Raw genomic sequence first — 20,878 nt, 5'->3', positions numbered from 1 at the left:
TCAACACCTGCTTGGATAACATGGTGAAACCCCATTTCTACTAAAAATACAAAAAATTAGCTGGGTGTAGTGGCAGGCGCCTATAATCCCAGCTACTCAGGAGGCTGAGGCAGGAGAATCACTTGAACCCAGGAGGCAGAGGTTGTGGTGAGCCGAGATCACACCATAGCACTCCAGCTTGGGCAATAAGAGTGAAACCCCGTCTCAAAATTAAAAAAAAAAAAAAGGATTTAATGTTTCTAAAAAGGAAATAAAATCATAAATTTTTTCAGTGCAAATCACCTGCTTTAATTATGACAGCTTACCTTACCCATTATCTTCCGTCCATTCATAGCAGCTAATGCTGCAGCTGCATGACGATGCTCATGAAACTCCACAAAACAATAGGGATCATTTCCAGCTGTCTGTGGAAGAAGAAACACAAAAGCCAATGTTAAGCTTTATTCTCCCATTAGCTTAAAATTATGTAAAAAAAATTTTAAACCAAGTTTTATACATCTGAATTATCAGGCCATGGAGAATGAATGGTCCATTCCACAAGTGAATTTTGGATAAAAAAAAAAGTAAACAGCCAGGCCTGGTGAAGAGCTCCTGTAGTCCTAGCTACTTAAGGAGACTTAGGTGGGAGGAACGCTTGAGCCCAGGAGTTTGAATCCAGCCTGGGCAACACAGCAAGATCTTGTCTCTAAAATAATTAAAAAGTAGAAAGAAAAAAAAAAGCAACCACTTAAAAATCACACTGCTTTATAGAAAGCTATTTTCTTCAACAAGTTATACTATACTACTATAATTTAATATTAATGACTAGGTATCCTAACTGGATATAAATATAGCTAGAATAGAGATACTATATTTATAGCTATAAATAGAGATATTTTCTCCCCATTATTGTATCAGCATTTTTTTCAAGCTATATAGATAAAGTTTGACCAGAGTCCTAGGCTGTGAAGTCTCACTTTGGCTTTTTATGATTTTCTATCCCCTCCCTGTTATATGCTACTTTTTACTGCTACAAATGTACACAGCTCCTTGCTGCTTCTAGTTTGCTGAGTAGCAGAAAATCTTAGCCAACCTTCTTAAACCTGTTTTTAAAATATAGGTAAATAGACTCTGAAAACTGAAGAGACTCTCTGCTAAGTAAAACTTTAAGTTTTAGAATATGAACTTTCTGACAACAATTTTCTGCTTGCTCAGAGCCTTTAGAAAATTATCTTCCCAGCCAGGCATGGTGGCTCACGCCTGTAATCCCAGCACTTTGGAAGCCCAAGACAGGCGGATCACCTGAGGTACATAGAAAAACCCCATCTCCACTAAAAATACAAAATTAGCCGGGTGTGGTGGCAAATGACAGTAATCCCAGCTACTCGGCAGGCTAAAGCAGGAGAATTGCTTGAACCTGGGAGGTGGAGGTTGCAGTGAGCCGAGATTGTGCCGTTGCACTCCAGCCTGGGCAACAAGAGCAAAATTCCATCTCAAAAAAAAAAAAAAAAAAAAGAAAAAAATTAAGTATTTTTTCCCCCCCAGGAGACACAGACGCAAGGGAAATGGGGTCAGTGTTCTCTAAATGTCTTTTTATACATATTATGATTTGGGTTAACACCAATTAGATGAATGAATTCAATATGTGTGTGTGTTTTAATACATTAAGGTCTCATAAATAGGAATTGCCTAAATACAAGAAAAACTTGAATCATGACCTTTAAAAATAAAGTTAAAAACAGTTTCGCTGTATCAAATGCCTATTACTTTGAAACCTGTTTTTCAATTTAATTGTAACAGCTGAATTTATTAGCCAACCAATTGACACTGCATATTAAATAAACATTTCTGATGCCTCAATGCACCTGAAACAGTCCAGATATACATAGTTCCCATCTGATCTAGAAATGACTATTCTATTCTCATCTTCCATTATTTAGCAAAACAAATTAAATTCAGTTGTCAAAACAGGTTCATTACAAATTCACTAAATTCCCTATTAATTTAGACCATAGTAACGTAAGAATTTATACTATATTTAGACTACAGTAAACTAAGAATTCCTTCCAAGCAATGGCTTTAAGTAACGTGTTAAAAAAAAAAAAAAAAGTTTGCTGATACCCATTACTGAAGATAGTAAAAGAAAAAAAAAAAAAAAGAATAAAGTTAACTAAGTAAAATACCCTTACATCCATAATCATTTTGCAGTTTTTACAAGGTCCAATCTGGCTAAAGAGTTGCAGAATTAAAGCTTCTGTCACATCCCTGGAAAGGTTACCGACGTATCTGAAACACAAAGAAAATCAATTTACCTTTTTTTTTTTGAGATGGAGTTTCACTCTTGTTGCCCAGGCTGGAGTGCAATGGTGCAATCTTGACTCACTGCAACCTCCACCTCCTGGGTTCAAGTGATTTTCCTGCCTCAGCCTTCCGAGTAGCTGGTATTAACGACATGTGTCACCATGCGGCTAATTTTTTGTTTTTAGAAGAGACGGGTCTCTCCATATTGGTCAGTCTGGTCTTAAACTCCTGACCTCAGGTGATCCACCCACCTCAGCCTCCCAAAGTGCTCGGATTATGGGCGTGAGCCACTGCGCCCAGCCTCCTCCTTTTTTTTTGAGACGGAGTCTCACTGTTGCTCAGGGTAGAGCACTATGGCGTGATGTCGGTTTACTACAATCTCCGCCTCCCGGGTTCAAGAGATTCTCCTGCCTCAGCCTCCAGAACAGCTGGGATTACAGGCACCCACCACCACGCCACGCCTGGCTAAGTTTTGTTTGTGTGTGTGTGTGTGTGTGTGTGTGTGTTTCTTCTTAGTTCAACTTGAAATTTTTGTATTTTTAGTAGAGACGGGGTTTTACCATCTTGGCAAAGCTGGTCTGGAACTCCTGTACTTGTGATCCACCCGCCTCAGCCTCCCAAAATGCTGGAATTACAGGTGTGAGCCACCGCACCTGTTCTTCTTCTTCTTTTTTTTTCCTTTTAAGAGAAACAGTCTGGCTATATTGCTCAGGCTGCTCTCAAATTCCTGGCTTCAAGTAAACCTCCTAAGTAACAGACTACAGGAATCACCACACCTAGCTCAATTTACTTTTTTTTGAGACAGTCTGGCTGGGTTGCTGAGACTGGAGTGTAGTGTCGCAATCTCGGCTCACTACAACCTTTGCCTCCTGGGCACAAGGGATTCTTCCACCTCAGTTGCCCAAGTAGCTGGGATCACAAATGTGTGCCACCACATCTGGCTAATTTTTTTTTTACTTTCTGTAGAGAATGGGTTTCATCATGTTGCTGAGCTCGTCTCTAACTCCTGGGCTCAAGCGATCTGTCCACCTCGGCCTCCCAAAGTGTTAATGTTAAAGATTACAGGCATGAGCCATTGTGCCCAGCCCTAGATTTACCATTTTAAATTTGCTTATTCTGCACCAGTTTCTGTAACTGTTTATTAAAAATTAAATTTGAAAAACAGGCAGATCTTTGCCTTAAAGTATATATTTGGGAATAACTTTAACAAGTTTGCCAAAACTTAAAAATCTGTTTGAAACAGATATAAAATATGTTATTTGAAAATATATTAGCTGGGCACAGTGGCTAATGTCTGTAATCCCAGCACTTTGGGAAGTCAAAGCAGGCAGGTCACCTGAAGCCAGGAGTACGAGACCAGCCTGGCAAACATGGCAAAACCCGTCTCTACTAAAAACACAAAAATTAGCCAGGTGTGGTGGTGCATATCTGTAATCCCAACTACTAGAGAGGCTGAGGCAGAAGAATCATTTGAACCCAGGAGGCAGAGGCTGAGTGAGCTAAGGTCATGCCACTGCACTCTAGCCTGGGCAACAGAGCAAGACTATGTCTCAAGAAAGAAAAAAAGAAAATATATTATACCCTGTTAGTGAAGGGGAAGATAGTATGTGCAAGTCTGTTTTAGTTGTGGTTTTGCAAATTAAACCTATTGCTTTTTGTTTTCTTTAACAACCCTGCAGAAAAACTATTGCTTGTTTTTAAGTTTCCAGGCTTATCTTAGGAAGATAAGCTTTAAAAAACACTCGAATAAATCATCACTAGTTATATAAAATATTTTATACAATAATGGACAGATGTGGTGGCTCATGCCTGTAATCTCAGCACTTTGGGAGACTAGGGTGAGTGGATCACTTGAGGCCAGAAATTTGAGACCAGCCTGGCCAACATGATAAAACCCCATCTCTCGGCTGGGCGCAGAGGCTCACGCCTATAATCCCAGCTCTTTGGGAGGCTGAGGTGGGTGGATTACAAGGTCAAGAGATCGAGACCATCCTGGTCAACGAGGTGAAACCCCGTCTCTACTAAAAATACAAAAATTAGCTGGGCATGGTGGTGCGTGCTTGTAGTCCCAGCTACTCGGGAGGCTGAGGCAGGAGAATTGCTTGAACCCAGGAGGCGGAAGTTGTGGTGAGCCAAGATCCTGCCATTGCACTCCAGTCTGGGTAACAACAGCGAAACTCCATCTTAAAAAATAAAAAAAAAATAAAATAAAATAAAACCCCATCTCTACTAAAAACAAAAATTAGCTGGGCGTGGTGGCAGCTGGCTGTAATCCCAGCTACTGGGAGGGGGGTGGGGTGGCTGAGGCATGAGAATTGCTTGAACCCAGGAGGCAGAGATTGCAATGAGCCCAGACAGTGCCACTGCTCTCCAGCCTGGGTGACAGAGCAAGACTACCTTAAAAAAAAAAAAAAAAAAAAAAATTATACAATCAAACCTAAGAACCATTGCCATTATTTCTACTTCACACATTTTTGAAAAGTTATAGGTAAATTACTTATTAGTTGTTTTGGATGTTAACAATGGGATGGGATCCCTTCCATTTAACATTACTGATTGGTGGAAGAGGTATGAAAGATCACAGGTTATGAGTTGGTAATCAATACAAATATAAATGGTGCATTACAAGACCATAAGACTGCGATGAACCTCATTTAAAGGGTTTAGACTGGGGGCAATGGCTCACTTCTGCAGTCCCTGCACTTTTGGAGGCTGAGGTGGGAAGGAGATTAGGCCAGGAGTTCAAGACCAGTTAATACAGTGAGATCTCCATCTCTACCAAAAAAAAAAAAAAAAATTAGCCGGACATAGTGGCACTATGTCCCATGGCATGGTCCCAGCTACTTTGGATACTGAGGTGGGAAGATCACTTCAACCCAGGAGTTAGAGGCTGCACTGAGCTATGATTATGCCACTACACTACAACCCAGGTGACAGAGCAAGACTCTGTCTCTAAAAAGAAAAGGGTTTATAAATAAGTTTTTTAAATGAGATTTTTGAGATGAGATTACCTCTAGTCATATAAGAGAGTTAAGAGGTTTATCAGTTCTGAAATCAGAGAATGTAGTCTCTCCATAATGGGAGAGTTTCTCATTTGTCTCTCAGGTACCCTTCAGAAAATTTGATACACGGTATGGACTTTCTCCTCAGAAAAATAAACATTCATATAGCTCACAAAGTGTGGATTCAATTTCTTCTTTCCATCTACCATTCAACAAACACACAGAGTGCTTAACATGAAGCCTTCGGAGAAGGTTAAGATGGCAAAGGAAGAAATGCTGAGTCTTAATAACAAATGACATTTAAAGATCAGGTAAAATGGCTGGGCACGGTAGCTCATGCTGGGCCAGCACTTTGGGAAGTCAAGGTAGATGGATCACTTAAGGTCAGGAGTTCAAGACCAGCCTGACCAAAATGGCAAAACCCCATCTCTACTAAAAATACAAAAATTGACCAGGCATTGTGGCATGCAACTATATTCCCAGCTACTCGGGACTATAGTTGGAGTATCGAAGCAATTCTAAGACAGGAGAATTGCTTGAATCTAGGAGGTGGAGGCTACAGTGAGCCAGGATCATGAATGGTACCCGAAAGAGAAAGTAACAGCAACATTTAACCAACAGCAATTTACCAGTACTGGGAATTATCACTACACCAAGTTTTTATTCTGAAAAAGAGACAGAATTACGTATTAATCCCATCTATTAAGTAGGAACTCCTGAATAGTGTAATCTAATAGCTTTGGTTAAGGAAAAGTTCTCCTTTACAGAAGACTGCTAGGTAATAAATGTAGAAAGAGGCCAGGCGCAGTGGCTCACGCCTGTAATCCCAGCACTTTGTGAGGCTGAGGCAGGCGGATCATGAGGTCAAGAGATCGAGACCATCCTGACCAACATGGTGAAACCCCACTCTACTAAAAATACAAAAAATAGCTGGGTGTGGTGGCACGCGCCTGTGATCCCAGCTACTCGGGAGGCTAGGAGGAAGAACTGCTTGAACCTGGGAGGTGGAGGTTGCAGTGAGCCGAGATTGCGCCACTGCACTCCAGTCTGGCGACAGAGCAAGACTCTGTCTCAAAAAAAAGAAATAACTGATTCAGGCAAATCTTTAGGCTTAAAGTACGAGGTGAAAAGTTGATGTGGAAATAGTCACAAGGTATCAAAGTTATCACATAGATTACTTAATTAGTTGCAAAGGGAAAGCCTTACCTTAAAAATGAGAGCTTCAGCTATTACCACTATGACCCAGGGATCAAATTTTAAATTATGTTATAGTTGGGTAACGACCAATGAGACACTGTTTCTATAAAATATGAATCACACAGTATCACCTGTGAAATATTTACATAAAGAAGTCTAACCAGGTGAGGCACGGTTACTCATGCCTCTAATCCCAGGACTTTGGGAGGCCAAGGCAGGTGGATCACAAGGTCAGGAGTTTGAGACTAGCCTGATGAACATGGTGAAACCCTGTCTCTACAAAAAATTAGCTGGGTGTGGGATTACACAGCATGTAATCCCAGCTACTCTGGAGGCTGAGGTAGGAGAATCGCTTGAACCAGGGAGGCAGAGGTTGTGGTGAGATGAGACTACATCATTGCACTCCAGCCTAGGCAACAAGAGCAAAACTCCATCTCAAAAGAAAGAAAAAGTCAGCCGGGCGCGGTGGCTTATGCCTGTAATCCCAGTACTTTGGGAGGCTGAGGCGGGTGGATTGCCTGAGCTCAGGAGTTCGAGACCAGCCTGGGCAACATGGTGAAACCTACAAAATATTAGCCGGGTGTGGCAGCGTGCGCCTGTACTCCCAGCTACTCAGGAGGCTGAGGCAGGAAAACTGCAAGAACCCAGGAGGCAGAGGTTACAATGAGCTGAGATCGCACCACTGCACTCCAACTGGGTGACAGAGCTAGCCTCCATCGAAAGAAAGAAAGAAAGAAAGAAAGGAAAGAAAGAAAGGAAAGAAAGAAAAAGTCTAACCTAAATCTAACCAAGCTGAAAATTAGATTTAAGTTTATAGGTTGTTGGGTATATAAAACATGTAAAACAATTCCACCAATCCAGATGTGGGACATTTTATAAGACAACTCAGTCTTTTCAAAAAAATATTGTCCTAAAACAAAAAAGACAAAAGATGACTGTTCTTTTTTTTTTTTTTTTTTTTTTTAGATGGAGTCTCACTCTGTTGCTCATGCTGTAGGTACAGTGGCACAATCTCGGCTCACTGCAACCTCCACCTCTTGGGTTCAAGCAATTTTCCTGCCTCAGCCTTCTGAGTAGCTGGGATTACAGATGTGTGCGCCACACCTGGCTAGTTTTTGAATTTTTAGCAGAGGCGGAGTTTCATCACGTTGGTCAGGCTGGTCTCAAACTCTTGACCTTGTGATCCACCCGCCTCAGCTCCCCATGGTGCTGGGATTATAGGCATGATCCATTGTGCCCTGGAGCAGTGGCATGAGCCTGCAGTCCTAGATACTTGAGAGGCTGAGGTGGGTAGATCCCTTGAACCCAGGAGTTTGGAGTCCAGCCTGGGCAACATAATGAGACCTTATTTCTAAGACACAAATAAATAAAAGAAACACAAAGCTGGGCACAGTGGCTCAAGCCTATAATCCTAGTACTTTGGGAGGCTAAGGTGGGCCATTCACTTGAGATCAGGAGTTTGAGATCAGCCTGGCCAACATGGTGAAACCTTGTCTCTACTAAAATAAACACAAAAACTAGTCAGGCATGGTGGTGCAGCATGCCTGTAATCCCAGCTACTCGGAGGCTGAGGCACAAGAATCACTCGAACTCGGGAGGTGGACGTTGCAGTGAGCTGAGACTGCACCACAGCACTCTAGCCAGGATGACAGAGTGAGACACTGCCCACTCCCACAAGAAAAGGACATAAAAACACCGACAACCAACCACAATGATGAATAATCTTTAAATGGATCCTGGAAGAGGGAAAAATAGTTTTTCTTACAGAATGTTAATAAATGTGGAAAGAATGAGAGAAATAGAAAATCACCATTAAAACAACACAGTAATAATTCCTATAGGAAGATCCACCCATGGAAGCTCACATTAGCTAATGAAACTTTTTTTCATTTTTTTTTTTTTTTGAGACAGAGTTTCATTCCTGTTGCCCAGGCTGGAGTGCAATGGTGCCATCTCAGTTCACTGCAACCTCCTCTTCCCAGGTTCAAGTGATTCTCCTGGCTCAGCCTCCCAAGTAGCTGGGATTACAGGCATGCGCCACTATGCCTGGCTAATTTTGTATTTTTAGTAGAGACAGGGTTTCTCCATGTTGGCCAGGCTGTCTCAAACTCCCAACCTCAGATGATCTGCCTGCCTTGGCCTCCCAAAGTGCTGGGATTACAGGCATGAGCCACCATGCCAGGCCTAGCTGATTAAACTTTAAAAGGAGAAACAGGGTATCTGCATAGCCTCAAAGTACCTCCTCCTTTAATTACCTCCTCCTTTAATTAAAATTTAATTTTAATTAAATATTAAATTTAATATTGATTAAATATTGGTTTTGACCAATGAACTGGTGGTTTTATATAACTATGCTTTTTTTTTTTGTATTTTAGTAGAGAGGGGGTTGGCCAGGATGGTCTCAATCTGCTGATCTCGTGATCCGCCTGCCTCAGTCTCCCAAAGTGCTGGGATTACAGGCATGGGTCACTGCGCCCGGCATAACTATGAATTATTTTGATACACCTCCTTCCAGGAAGTGTAACTTAATCTTTCTCTTCCTGAGCGTGAGCTAGCCTTGGTAACTTACTTCTAATCAGCAAAGTCAAGAAAAAAGAAGTCATGGTGATTTTGGAGAAAATGAGAAACAGTACCCTTCCAAAGTGTCAGCTGGATGCAGTGGCTCACACCTGTAATCCTACTGCTTTGGGAGGCCGAGGTGAGAGGTTCGCTTGAGGCCAGTAGTTTGAGACCAGCCAGGGTAACTTAGCAATATGCCCCATCTCTACAAAAAATAAAAAAAAATTAGCTGGGTGTGGTGTGCACCTGTAGTTCCAGCTACTTGGGAAGCTGAAGTGAACAATGATTGTGCCACTGCACTCCATCTTGGGGAACAGAGTGAGACCCTATCTCTAAAAAAAGAAAAAAGTGTTAAGGTCAAGAAAGACATCTCACAGAATGAAGGAGAGTAAAGAGATGATGATGAAATGTAATGTGGTATTATCTTGAATTGGATCCTAGAATATAAAAAGGATATTAATGGAAAAATTGGAATAAAGCCTATAGTGTTAATTTCTTAATTTTGGTAATTATATTTTTGATATTATATAAGATGTTAATGTTAAGGGATGCTGGATGAAGGTTATCATGTCATTCTTCTGTAAAACCCTCCCCCACACACATACACAAAAACTCTGTACTATCTCTGCATCTCATCTGTGTCTACTCTTACCTGATTCTTGTGCCTATAAGAAATTTTCAGGCCAGGAGTGGTGGCTTGCACCTGTAATCCCAAGCACTTTGGGAGGCCAAGGTGGGTGGATCACCTGAGGTCAGGAGTTCAAGACCAGCCTGACCAACATGGAGAAACCCCATCTCTAAAAAAGAAAAGCAAAGAAATTTTCAGGATTAGCCAGAAGCAGTGGCTCATGCCCGTAATCTCAGCACTTTGGGAGGCTGAGGTGGGTGGATCGCTTGAGCTCAGGAGTCAGCCTGGCTAACATGTGAAACCTGTCTCTACTAAAAACACAAAAAATTAGCCAGGTGTGGTGATGGGTGCCTATAATCCCAGCTACTGGGGAGGCTGAGGCAGGAGAATCACCTGAACCTAGGAGGCGGGGGTTGCAGTGAGCCAAGACTGCGCCACTGTAGTCCAGCCTGGGCAACAGAGACTCCGCCGTCTCAAAAAATAAATAAATAAAAAGGCAGAAGTTGATAAGGTCTCTGAAAATTTGATTAAAACCTCTAAGTAGTTTTTTATCTAATAATAACTTCCATAAGAGGTTTTTATTAATTGTTATCTACTGTCTAGAATAGGGGTCCCCAACCCCCTCCCAGCTATGGACCATTATGGGTCAATGGCCTGTTAGAACTGGGCCACACAGCAAGAATTAAGCAGCAGGAGAGGGAGCGTTACTGTTTGGGCTCTGCCTCCTGTCAGAGCAGCAGTAGCATTTGTGAACTGGGCATGCAAGGGATCTAAGTTGCATGTTCCTCATGAGAATTTATCTAATGCCTGATGTTCTGAGGTGGAACAATTTCATCCTAAAACGATCCCACCATGGAAAAATTGTGTTCCACAAAACTGGTCCCACTGCCAAAAAGGCTGGGAGCTGCTAGTCTAGAACACTGCCTGGAACGTTGCAGTAAATATCATTGCAGTGATATTTATTGTTCTATAAATATCTGTTAAAGAGTTAAATGTACTGGCTGGGCGCGGTGGCTCAACCCTATAATCCCAGAACTTTGGGAGGCCAAGGCGGGTGGATCACGAGGTCAAGAAATTGAGACCATCCTGGTCAATGTGGTGAAATCCCGTCTCTACTAAAAATACAAAAAATTAGCTGAGCATGGTGGTGCATGCCTGTAATCCCAGCTACTCAGGAGGCTGAGGCAGAATTGCCTGAACCCAGAAGGTGGAGGTTGCAGTGAGCCGAGATCGCACCATTGCACTCCAGCCTGGGTAACAAGAGCGAAACTCCGTCTCAAAAAAAAAAAAGAGTTAAATATACTGTCTCAGAATGACTTCTGAACATTTGCAATTTGCTAGAAAACTCTCACTTTGCCTAAGTTACCCTAGGGGGAAAAGGTTAGTTATGTCTTTTACCAATGAAGAAACTGTGTAGATGCCAGGCATAGTGGTTCACACCTATAATTCCAGTACTTTGAGAGGCTGAGATGGGAAGATCACTTAGCCCAGAAGTTTGAGATCAGCCTGGGCAACACAGTGAGACCCCTTCTCTACAAACATTTTTAAAAATTTAGCTGGACGTGGTAGCACATGCCTGTAGTCCCAGCAATTCAGAAGGCAGAAGTCGGAAGATCCCTTGAGCCTGCGTTGAGGCTACAGTGAGCTGTGATTGTACCACAGCTTGGGCAAAAGAATGAGACCTTATCTCAATTCAAAAAGAAAATTGTGCGCCGGGCGCGGTGGCTCACGCCTCTAATTCCAGCACTTTGGGAGGCCAAGGTGGGTGGAACACGAGGTCAAGAGATCGAGACCATACTGGTCAACGTGGTGAAACCCCGTCTCTACTAAAAATACAAAAAATTAGCTGGGCATGGTGGTGCGTGCCTGTAGTCCCAACTACTCAGGAGGCTGAGGGAGGAGAATTGCCTGAACCCAGGAGGTGGAGGTTGCAGTGAGCCGAGATCGCGCCACTGCATTCCAGGCTGGGTAACAAGAGCGAAACTCCGTCTCAAAAAAAAGAAAAGAAAATTGTGTAGAATAGTAAGTGCTTGTGTATATACATCAGCATCCTAACCTTAGTATTATTTAACAAATGTATACCCATCACAAAGATCTGTAACAAGAGATGGCTGAAACTGCCTTGTTAGTTGGGACCTCCTTCACTGGTAAACCAGCTTGAACAAATGTATCTAATACCATGTCTGCAGACATCTTAAGGGATATCCATCCTCAAGACTTTTCATTTTTACTTACATTTTCCAACAAACTGTAACATTTTAGATGACTGATATTATACATTTTAAAATAAATCCATTTATTGTTGACATCATTCTCATAGGCCACATCCAAGTCACTGGCAATTCCTGTTGCTCTATTTTCTTTTTTTTTTTCTTTTTGAGATGGAGTCTTGCTCTGCCACTCAGCTGGAGTGCAGTGGAGCAATCTCTTGGCTCACCGCAACCTCCACTACCCAGGTTCAAGCAATTTCCCTGCCTCAGCCTCCACGAGGCCTGAGCCGCCGCGCCAGGCCTGTTCTCAACTCCAAACTATTACAAACCATTACATGTATGACTCATTTTGCCTTGTATCCCTCACTAAAACACATCATCCAAGAAACTCTTCCTCAAAGTAGTTATACTCTAAAAGTCTTCTCTTGTTTCTACCTCCCTCAACCAAAACTCCCATTTTTCCAGTTAGGCAAACCTTGACTAAACAAAGGAAATGAATCCCTAAATTTTCCTAGTAGTGTTTTTAATTTTAATGTAAAGATTTTTTCTTTAATGACCCTGGAAGTCAAAGGCTTTTAATATATGTTCTTGGTCTGGTCCACCATAAGTAATCAATAAATTTGTTTAAAAAACTGGTAGAATTTCAGTTGGGCACAGTGGCTTATACCTGTAATCCCAGCACTTTGGAAGGCTGAGCCGGGCAGATCACCTGAGGTCAGGAGTTCAAGACCAGCCTGGCCAACATGGCAAAATCCCGTCTGTACTAAAAATACAAAAATTAGATGGACGGGGTGGCGCATGTTTGTAGTCTCTCAGGAGGCTCAGGGAGGAGAATCGCTTGAGCCCAGGAGGCGGAGGTTGCAGTAAGCCGAGATCATGCCACTGTACTCCAGCCTGGGCGACAGAGTGAGACGGAACCCAATTAATTGCTACATACTAATGCAGGCCTTGCTTTTCTTCTGCTCCATGTTTATCTTTCATTCTTGTTATCTACCCAACTCTCCAAATAGTGTTGGCCTTGTAATTTGTATGAAATAACATCTCCTGTATTGAGATTCAGACCTATCTAAAGATTCTACTGAAGGCAAGGTTGACTAAAATGAGTTATTTATTAGATAATACTTATGTTTCCAAATAACTGCTAGTAATTAAGAATATGCTAGAAACATTATATTCACTCAGTAATATTAAGAGCATACTACATGGCTGTCACTGTTCTGGGAGCTCAGGATACAACAGTAAATATAATAGGCCTTTTAAGAATTTACCTAAGTAATTATGTTAGATGGTAATAAGTGCTATGGAGAAAAATAATGCAGGGTATGTGTTGTAAGAAGGATGGGGGGGATATTTACAGAGAATAATAAAGGAAGGTCATTCTTTGATAAGGAAAAAAACTGAAGAAGATGAGGGCGAGCCATGCTTCTATCTGAACGAGGGGCACCCTAGAAAGAGCAAGCTAATGCAAGGGCCCCTTCAGGGAAGGGCATGCTGGTTGGTTAGCCTGAAGAGAGTGAATGTCATAGAGGAGTTGTAAATGAGGTCAGAATGAGAAATAGGAATGGTAGGAGAGATAGAAAATACCAGATCATATGGGTCCTTATGAGGGCCATCTTTTTTTTTTTTTTGAGACAGAGTTTCGCTCTTGTTACCCAGGCTGGAGTGCAATGGCGCGATCTCGGCTTACCGCAATCTCCGCCTCCTGGGTTCAGGCAATTCTCCTGCCTCAGCCTCCCGAACAGCTGGGATTACAGGCACGCGCCACTGTGCCCAGCTAATTTTTTGTAATTTTAGTAGAGACGGGGTTTCACCATGTTGACCAGGATGGTCTCGATCTGTTGACCTCGTGATCCACCCGCCTCGGCCTCCCAAAGTGCTGGGATTACAGGCTTGAGCCACCGTGCCCGGCCATGAGGGCCATCTTATCTGAGTAGTAATGGAACTCGTAAGCGGGTTTAAGCAGAGTAGTGGTATAGCCTATCTTAACCTTTAAATTGGCAGAAGCAAGTAGCCTAGTCAGGAAGCCAGTCCAGGTGAGACAGAAAGCAGTATCTGTAACTGTAGTTAGTGCCGGTGGAGGTGATGAGAAGTAGTTGAATTATGGACGTTTTGAAAATACAGCAGGCCAGGCACAGTGGCTCACACCTGTAATCCCAGCACTTTGGGAGGCTGAGGCGGGCAGATTACGAGGTTGGGAGTTCAAGACCAGCCTGGCCAACATGGTGAAACCCCATCTCTACTAAAAATACAAAAATTAGCCAGGCATGGTGGCACCCACCTGTAATCCCAGCTACTCAGGAGGCTGAGGCAGGAGAATCGCTTTAAACCGGGAGGCGCAGGTTGCAATGAGCCGAGATTGTGCCACTGCACTCCAGCCTTGCAGCCTGGGTGACAAAGTGAGAGTCCATCTCAAAAAACAAAAAAGTAAAAAAGAAAAAAAATTAAAAATTTAAAAAGTTAAGTGGCCAGATACTTCGGGCAGTTTTTAAAATTAAACATTGTCAACCTAATACTAAGAATATTAGGTTTACATTATAAAACAAGAGCAGTGCCTTAACCCAAAATACTGATGAAGGTTACAGCTAAGGGGCAAGGGGAACAGATTCCACCAACACCGCGAAGCTAACAGTTTTTTAGGGTGTATTCATCTGCAGATACAATCTTTCCTAAAACAAAGGTCATGCACTAATTGCTACTTCCTATTGAAAATATACTTTTGAGCCTCAGGAATAGAGAAAACAAGAAATTTCAAGGTTACTAAAAGATTAACTGACAATCTAGTAAGAAAACTGTAACCACATTTCTAATATAGACAAGAAATAGCAACTTAAAAGTGGAAAAATTTTGGAGGTGAATAAAAACAATTGCATCGTACTTCAGAGCAACTTTATCATCTAGAAAGCTGCAAAAAGAAACCGAAAATTGAGTTTTTAATGCATGGAGCTCTCAAACTGCCAGTATTCCAAGAATATAAACAAAAAGCTGTATCAGAAACTGTTGAGCTTTTCTTTTTCCGAGAAGTGTCAACAAAAGCAGGATCAACTCATCCGATAATACTTCGAAAAACAAAGAACGAAGTGGACGAAGTCAAACGACAAAGAAAATATCCGCGCTCCGATAATTTAACGCTAACTCTAAAAATGATCTCATTATGTTAGGGCATTTACCAATTGTTGCTTCATAAAAATGGCCCGCTCGTTCAGCACCATGTCAATCACAACGGTAGTAAGCCACTATAAACATATATTTAATACATTTCCCCTCAATTAATATATTCCTTCTGGGTGAAAGTTCCAAATCCTTGGGGTGTCTGGTAAGGCTTTTTGGTCGGTGGGTGCTACAGAAGGAAAGCCAGAGGTTAAAGAAAAATGCTTGGCTTTTTTCCAATTGGCAACTGCAAGAATAAAGTTTACCGCACTGAAAATTAGTATGAGCAGCCTCAAGAAAAAAAAAAAATCCCATCACCGAGAAGAAAATGAAAGGAAGAGTTTCAGTAGGAAATCAAAAGTAAAATTAAAGGGAGACGGCTGTAAAGATAAGAAGAGGTTAATAAAAAAAAGGGGAGAAGCGGGAAAAGAGAAGGAAAGGAAAGAAAGCATGGGACAAAAGTAAGGTTCGACGAGCTCTAAAAAGAGATCTGAATGAAAAAGTCTTTTCTCCACGTCTAAGACCACAGAGGGCCCGTGGCGAGAGCAAAGGTCACGCAATGGTGTAAAGTGAAGGGATTCATTGATAGGGTTGTGCCCCGTCTCCCTTCACCTCATCCTCTTAGAGATCGGGTCTTGGTTCTAAGCATCCAGGTGCGTGCTAAGGAAACAAAAACCATGATATCGCGGTGTCCACGGAGAACAATAGTCTGGGAGCGGCGCAGGGCCGAGGCCTTCCCTCCGGGACGACCACCATCCCGCCTCCCTCATCGCTGCCCCAGACTCACAGAGTCTTGGGCATCTCGTCCTCCATGGCTGCTGCTGTCGCGGCGGCGCCTCCAGGTCCAGTTCCCTGCCCTTCACTACCTCCCAAATTGTTTGAGCGGTTATGGCTACGGGATAGCTGGGTTTCTCGGCTGACCAGAGGTTACTCCACCTCCTTCTTCCGCGGCAATTACACTAAACTGCCCGGCCCAGCGCAAACAATGAAGCCCCAATACAAGATGGCGGCGAGCCGGGAGCATAGGAGCAGCCAGCGAAGTTATCCGGGACGCGCAGGCGCAGAATAACCTTGCACTTTCAACCTCCCGGCGGCCAGGCTACATCTCAATCCATAGGTTCACTTGTTGCGCAGCCGCTTTTCCACCCTACGCTAGGGACGTTTCAGACTGCGCAGGCGCAAAGATTAACTACTTCACCATTGGCGTGAACTTTTTGTCTTCTGTCTGCGGATTCGAGTGTTTCGACCGTTAATTATAATGGAGTGGAAACCTTAAGGGAGAGTAAAAAGCCTAAGCCTTTCTAAAGGAGGAAAAATACATCAAGATTCTTCAAGCTATCTGGTTTATTAGACAGCGGTAAGCAAAATAGTCGTGCGCCGCCCGGGAATCGAACCCGGGTCGCAAGAATGGGAATCTTGCATGATACCACTACACCAGCGGCGCTGTTAGTACAAGAGGCCGCCAGAATAATTTAGGAGTAAATGAAAGCAGACGTTCATTTTCATACGAGAAGAATTTTCATATATTATTTACCTATTTAAAAGTAAAAGTTTATTGACAGTCTATAATCTTCTGTTTTTCTTTCTTTTTTGGTGCCGTGACTCGGATAATCTTCTGTTTTTCTTTTTCTTTTTTTTAAATTGCATTTTAGGTTTTGGGGTACATGTGAAGAACATGCAAGACTGTTGCTTAGGTACACACGTGGCAGTGTGATTTGCTGCCTTCCTCCCCTTCACCTATAATTCTTCTGTTTTTCAATGACATAAATAATCGATCTTCTCTCATCCCAAACAACTGAATGAATGTTTCAACTTTCTTTGTACAGAAAAAAAAAAAAAAATCTCAATTTAAAATATTTTACTTAAGAAATAAGAAAAAAAAGTTTTACTTAAAAAAGTAAGAATTTTATTAAGAATTTGCCTTGTTGGCCGGGCATGGTGGCTCATGCCTGTAATCCTAGCACTTTGGGAGGCTGAGGTGGGTGGATCATCTGAGGTCAAGAGTTCAAGGCCAGCCTGGCCATCATGGTGAAACCCCATCTTTAAAAAAAAAATAATTTGCCTTATTGATGCTAATCAGATTTTTGAGAGAGGGGACGATATTTCCAGATGCCAGATTTTTATTTACATTTGCATTTCTTTTGCGTATTTAATGCACACTGAAAAGCATTTAAGAAACAGCTGTTTAGGCTAGACACGGTGGCTCACACCTGTAATTCCAGCATTTTGTGGAAGCTGAGGTGGGTGGGCCACCTGAAGTCGGGAGTTCAAGGCCAGTCTGGTCAACATGGAAAGAACCTCATCTCTACTGAAAATACAAAACTCAGCCGGCTGTGGTGGTGCCTGCCGGTAATCCCAGCTACTCGGGAGCTGAGGCCAGAGAATAATAGCTTGAACCCGGGAGGCCGAGGTTTCGGGGAACCAAGATCGGTGGCATTGCACTCCAGCCTGGGCAACAAGAGTGAAACTTGGTCTCAAAAAGGAAAAAAGAAAAGTTTTTTAAACATAGGAGAATTTACACATTGAAAAACATGCTGTTGGCCTAGTGGGGCTGCTCACTCCTGTTATCCCAGTCTTTGGGAGGCGGAGGCGGGCAGATGACTTGAGCTCAGGAGTTCGAGACCAGCCTGACCAACATGGTGAACCCCTCCCCACACTTTAAAATATAAAAATTAGCCGGGCATGGTGGCACACATCTGTAATCCCTGCTACTAGGGAGGCTGAGGCATGAGAATCGCTTGAACCTGGGAGGCAGAGCTTGCAGTGAGCCAAGACTGTGCCACTGCACTCCAGCCTGGGAGACAAAGCAAGTCTCAAAAACAAAACAAAACAAAACCACACCAAAAACAACCAACCAACCAACAACAACAACAACAGCAGCAACAATGACAAAATCCAAAAAACAAAACAAAACAAAAAAGGTGATGTCATCTTCAAAGTAGTTTCTTCAGACTAATGCAATCTGGATTTTTTGGAATTGTCTTTAGAGTCTCTGGCATATTCTTCAGATTATTTCCAAAGATATCAAGTACTATTTTTTTGAGGGTGAATAAAACAAATGTTAATGGTGGATGGTATTTTTAAAACACCTTTTTGGGACACCCATATAAAGTGTGTATCAGTTTAATGTTTTTTAGTTTATACACAGTTGTGTTTGCAACAATCACCATGATCAATTTTTTTCTTTAAACTGATACAGTAAGTCACTACCAGCAGACACAATCAATTTTATAACATTTCCTTCATCTCAAAAAGAAAAACCCTTAGCAATTAGCAGTCACTCCCTGTCCCTCATCCCATCCCATGTCTCAGCCACTAGTCTTTCTGTCCCTATAGATTTGCCTATTCCAGGTATTTCATATAAATGGAAGCATGCAATATATGGTTCCTTGTGACTGGTTTCTTTCACTTAACCTTATGCTTTTCAGGGTTATCCATGTTGTAATATGTATCAGTACTTCATTCCTTTTTATTCCCAAATAAAATTCCATTATATGGATGTTGCACAAGTATTTTTTTAGTACAGTAGTTTTTAAGTTACAAAAGTAATACGTGCTTAGTATTACAAATGAAACAAAAAATGGATACATAAGAAAAATATTAGCCGAGCGCGGTGGCTCACGCCTATAATCCCAGCACTTTGGGAGGCTGAGGCGGTGGATCACGAGGTCAAGAGATCGAGGCCATCCTGGTCAACATGGCGAAACCCTGTCTCTACTGAAAATACAAAAATTAGCTGGACATGGTGGTGCACGCCTGTAGTCCCAGCTACTCAGGAGGCTGAGGCAGGAGAATTGCTTGAACCCAGAAGGCGGAGGTTGCGGTGAGCTGAGATCATGCCATTGGACTCCGGTCTGGGTAACAACAGCGAAACTCCATCTCAAAAAAAAAAAAAAAGAAAAATATTAAAAATGTATCTTCCCCTTCTTGAGGTAAGTAATATTAATAGATTTGTCTGTAATGCTTCACATTTTACTCTATACAGATGCACATATTTACACTTGGGATTTTTAGGTTTTTTTTTTTAGACAGAGTCTCACTCTGTCACCCAGGCTGGAGTGCTGTGGTGCAATCTTGGCTCACTGTGAACTCCGTCTCCTGGGCTCAAGCGATTCTTGTGCCTCAGCCTCCAGAGCAGCTGGGATTACAGGTGAGAGCCACCACAGTTGGCTAATTTTTTATTTTTAGTAGAGATGGGGTTTCACCATGTTGGCCAGGCTGGTCTCGAAGTCCTGATTTCAAATGATCCATCCGCCTCGGCCTCCCAAAGTGCTGGGATTATAGAAGTGAGCCACCACGCCCTTTAGTTATTTTTTTAAAAATGTGGTTGCACCATAGGTATTACTTGACAACAACTTTTGTTTGTTTGTTTTTGAGACAAAGTCTCACTCTGTCTGTTGCCCAGGCTGGAGTACAGTGGCCTGATTTCAGTTCACTACAACATCTGCCTTTCTGGTTCAAGGGATTCTCCTGCCTCAGCCCCCCTAGTAGCTGGGATTACATTCGTGGGCCACCACACCACACTAATTTTTGTGTTTTTAGTAGAGACGGGTTTCACCATTTTGGCCAGGCTGGTCTCGAACTCCTGACTTCAAGTGATCCCCCTGTCTTGGCCTCCCAAAGTGCTGAGACAGAGGTGAGCCACTGCGCCTGGACTTTTTTTTTCTTTTCTTTTTTTGAGACACGATCACTCAGTCACCCAGGCTGGAGTGCAGTGGCAGTGATCTCCACTTACTGAAGCCTCCACCTCCTGGGCTCAGGTGTTTCTGCCACCTTAGCCTCCTGAGTAGTTGGGACTACAGGTGTGCACCACCACACCCAACTAATTTTTGTAATATTTGTAGAGACACATATCTCACTTTGTTGCCCAGATTGGTCTTAAACTGCTGGGCTCAATCGATTCACTAGCCTTGGCCTCCCAAAGTGCTGGGATTACAGGCATGAGCCACTGTGCTCAGTCCTGGCCTAATAGTTTTTTTTTTTTTTTGAGATGGAGTCTCCCTCTGTTGCCCAGGTTGGAGTGCAATGGCACAATCTTGGCTCACTGCAATCTCCACCTCCCAGGTTCAAGCAATTCTCCTGTCTCAGCCTCCCGAGTAGCTGGGACTACAAACACCCACCACCACACCCAGCTAACTTGTGCATTTTTTTTGGTAGAGATGGGGTTTCACCATATTGGCCAGTCTGGTCTCAAACTTCTGACCTTGTGGTCTGCCTGCCTCGGCCTCCCAAAGTGCTGTGATTACAGGCATGAGCCACTTCGCCCTGCTAATAGTTTTTTTTAATAGTTGCAAAACTGTCCATAAAAGGAAAGTTCCACAATGTATTCAGTGGTAAATTGAATAAACTACCATAAGTGGCATTGATGGATATTCAGGTTCTTTTTTTTTTTTTTTTTGAGACGGAGTTTCGCTCTTGTTACCCAGGCTGGAGTGCAATGGCGCGATCTCCGCTCACCGCAACCTCCGCCTCCTGGGTTCAGGCAATTCTGCTGCCTCAGCCTCCTGAGTAGCTGGGATTACAGGCATGTGCCACCATGCCCAGCTAATTTCTTGTATTTTTGGTAGAGACGGGGTTTCACCATGTTGACCAGGATGGTCTTGATCTCTTGACCTCGTGATCCACCCGCCTCAGCCTCCCAAAGTGCTGGGATTACAGGCGTGAGCCACCGCGCCCGGCGATATTGAGGTTCTTTTAAAAACTCTATTATATTACAAATAATGAATGTTGCGTTGTATCCTGGTACATACTTTTTTTTTTTTTTTTTTGAGGTTGGTAGGTAGGCACATTCCAGTCTGTGCCCAGGCTGGAATGCAGTGGCGTGACCACTGATCACCTCAGACTACACCTCCCAG

General features: G+C 42.8%; 1 protein-coding gene and 1 non-coding gene across 51 annotated transcripts in view; both read right to left on the bottom strand.

The window, feature by feature from the left end:
• TIA1 (TIA1 cytotoxic granule associated RNA binding protein) overlaps positions 1-16,039 on the bottom strand; it is a 39,915-nt gene extending 23,876 nt beyond the window's left edge. For 15 of the 50 annotated variants that reach the window (XR_013526515.1, XR_013526513.1, XR_013526517.1 and 12 more), the window contains exons 1-3: positions 15,811-16,039; positions 2,163-2,265; positions 306-404 (exon numbers count right to left, since the gene is read on the bottom strand). Coding sequence is in view for 32 of the 50 variants with exons in the window: in XM_054244846.2 (XP_054100821.1) it covers positions 306-404; positions 2,163-2,265; positions 15,811-15,836 (228 nt within the window). In the remaining 18 variants the exon portion in view is untranslated. Of the gene's footprint in view, positions 1-305; positions 405-2,162; positions 2,266-9,112; positions 9,244-14,154; positions 14,285-15,810 lie in introns of those variants that run through there. The other 35 variants (XR_004733541.3, XR_013526519.1, XM_078349116.1 and 32 more) reach the window with 11 other exon arrangements.
• A 357-nt stretch (positions 16,040-16,396) lies between these two features.
• Positions 16,397-16,467, bottom strand: TRNAG-CCC (transfer RNA glycine (anticodon CCC)). The gene has a single exon. It is a non-coding gene; the product is annotated as a tRNA-Gly (tRNA).
• Positions 16,468-20,878: the final 4,411 nt, after the last annotated feature.

The sequence above is a fragment of the Callithrix jacchus genome, chromosome 14, assembly GCF_049354715.1.
Source record: "Callithrix jacchus isolate 240 chromosome 14, calJac240_pri, whole genome shotgun sequence".
Lineage (NCBI taxonomy): Eukaryota > Metazoa > Chordata > Mammalia > Primates > Cebidae > Callithrix > Callithrix jacchus.
The sequence above is the reverse complement of the archived record's forward strand: the minus strand, read 5'-3'. Positions and strand labels throughout refer to the sequence as shown.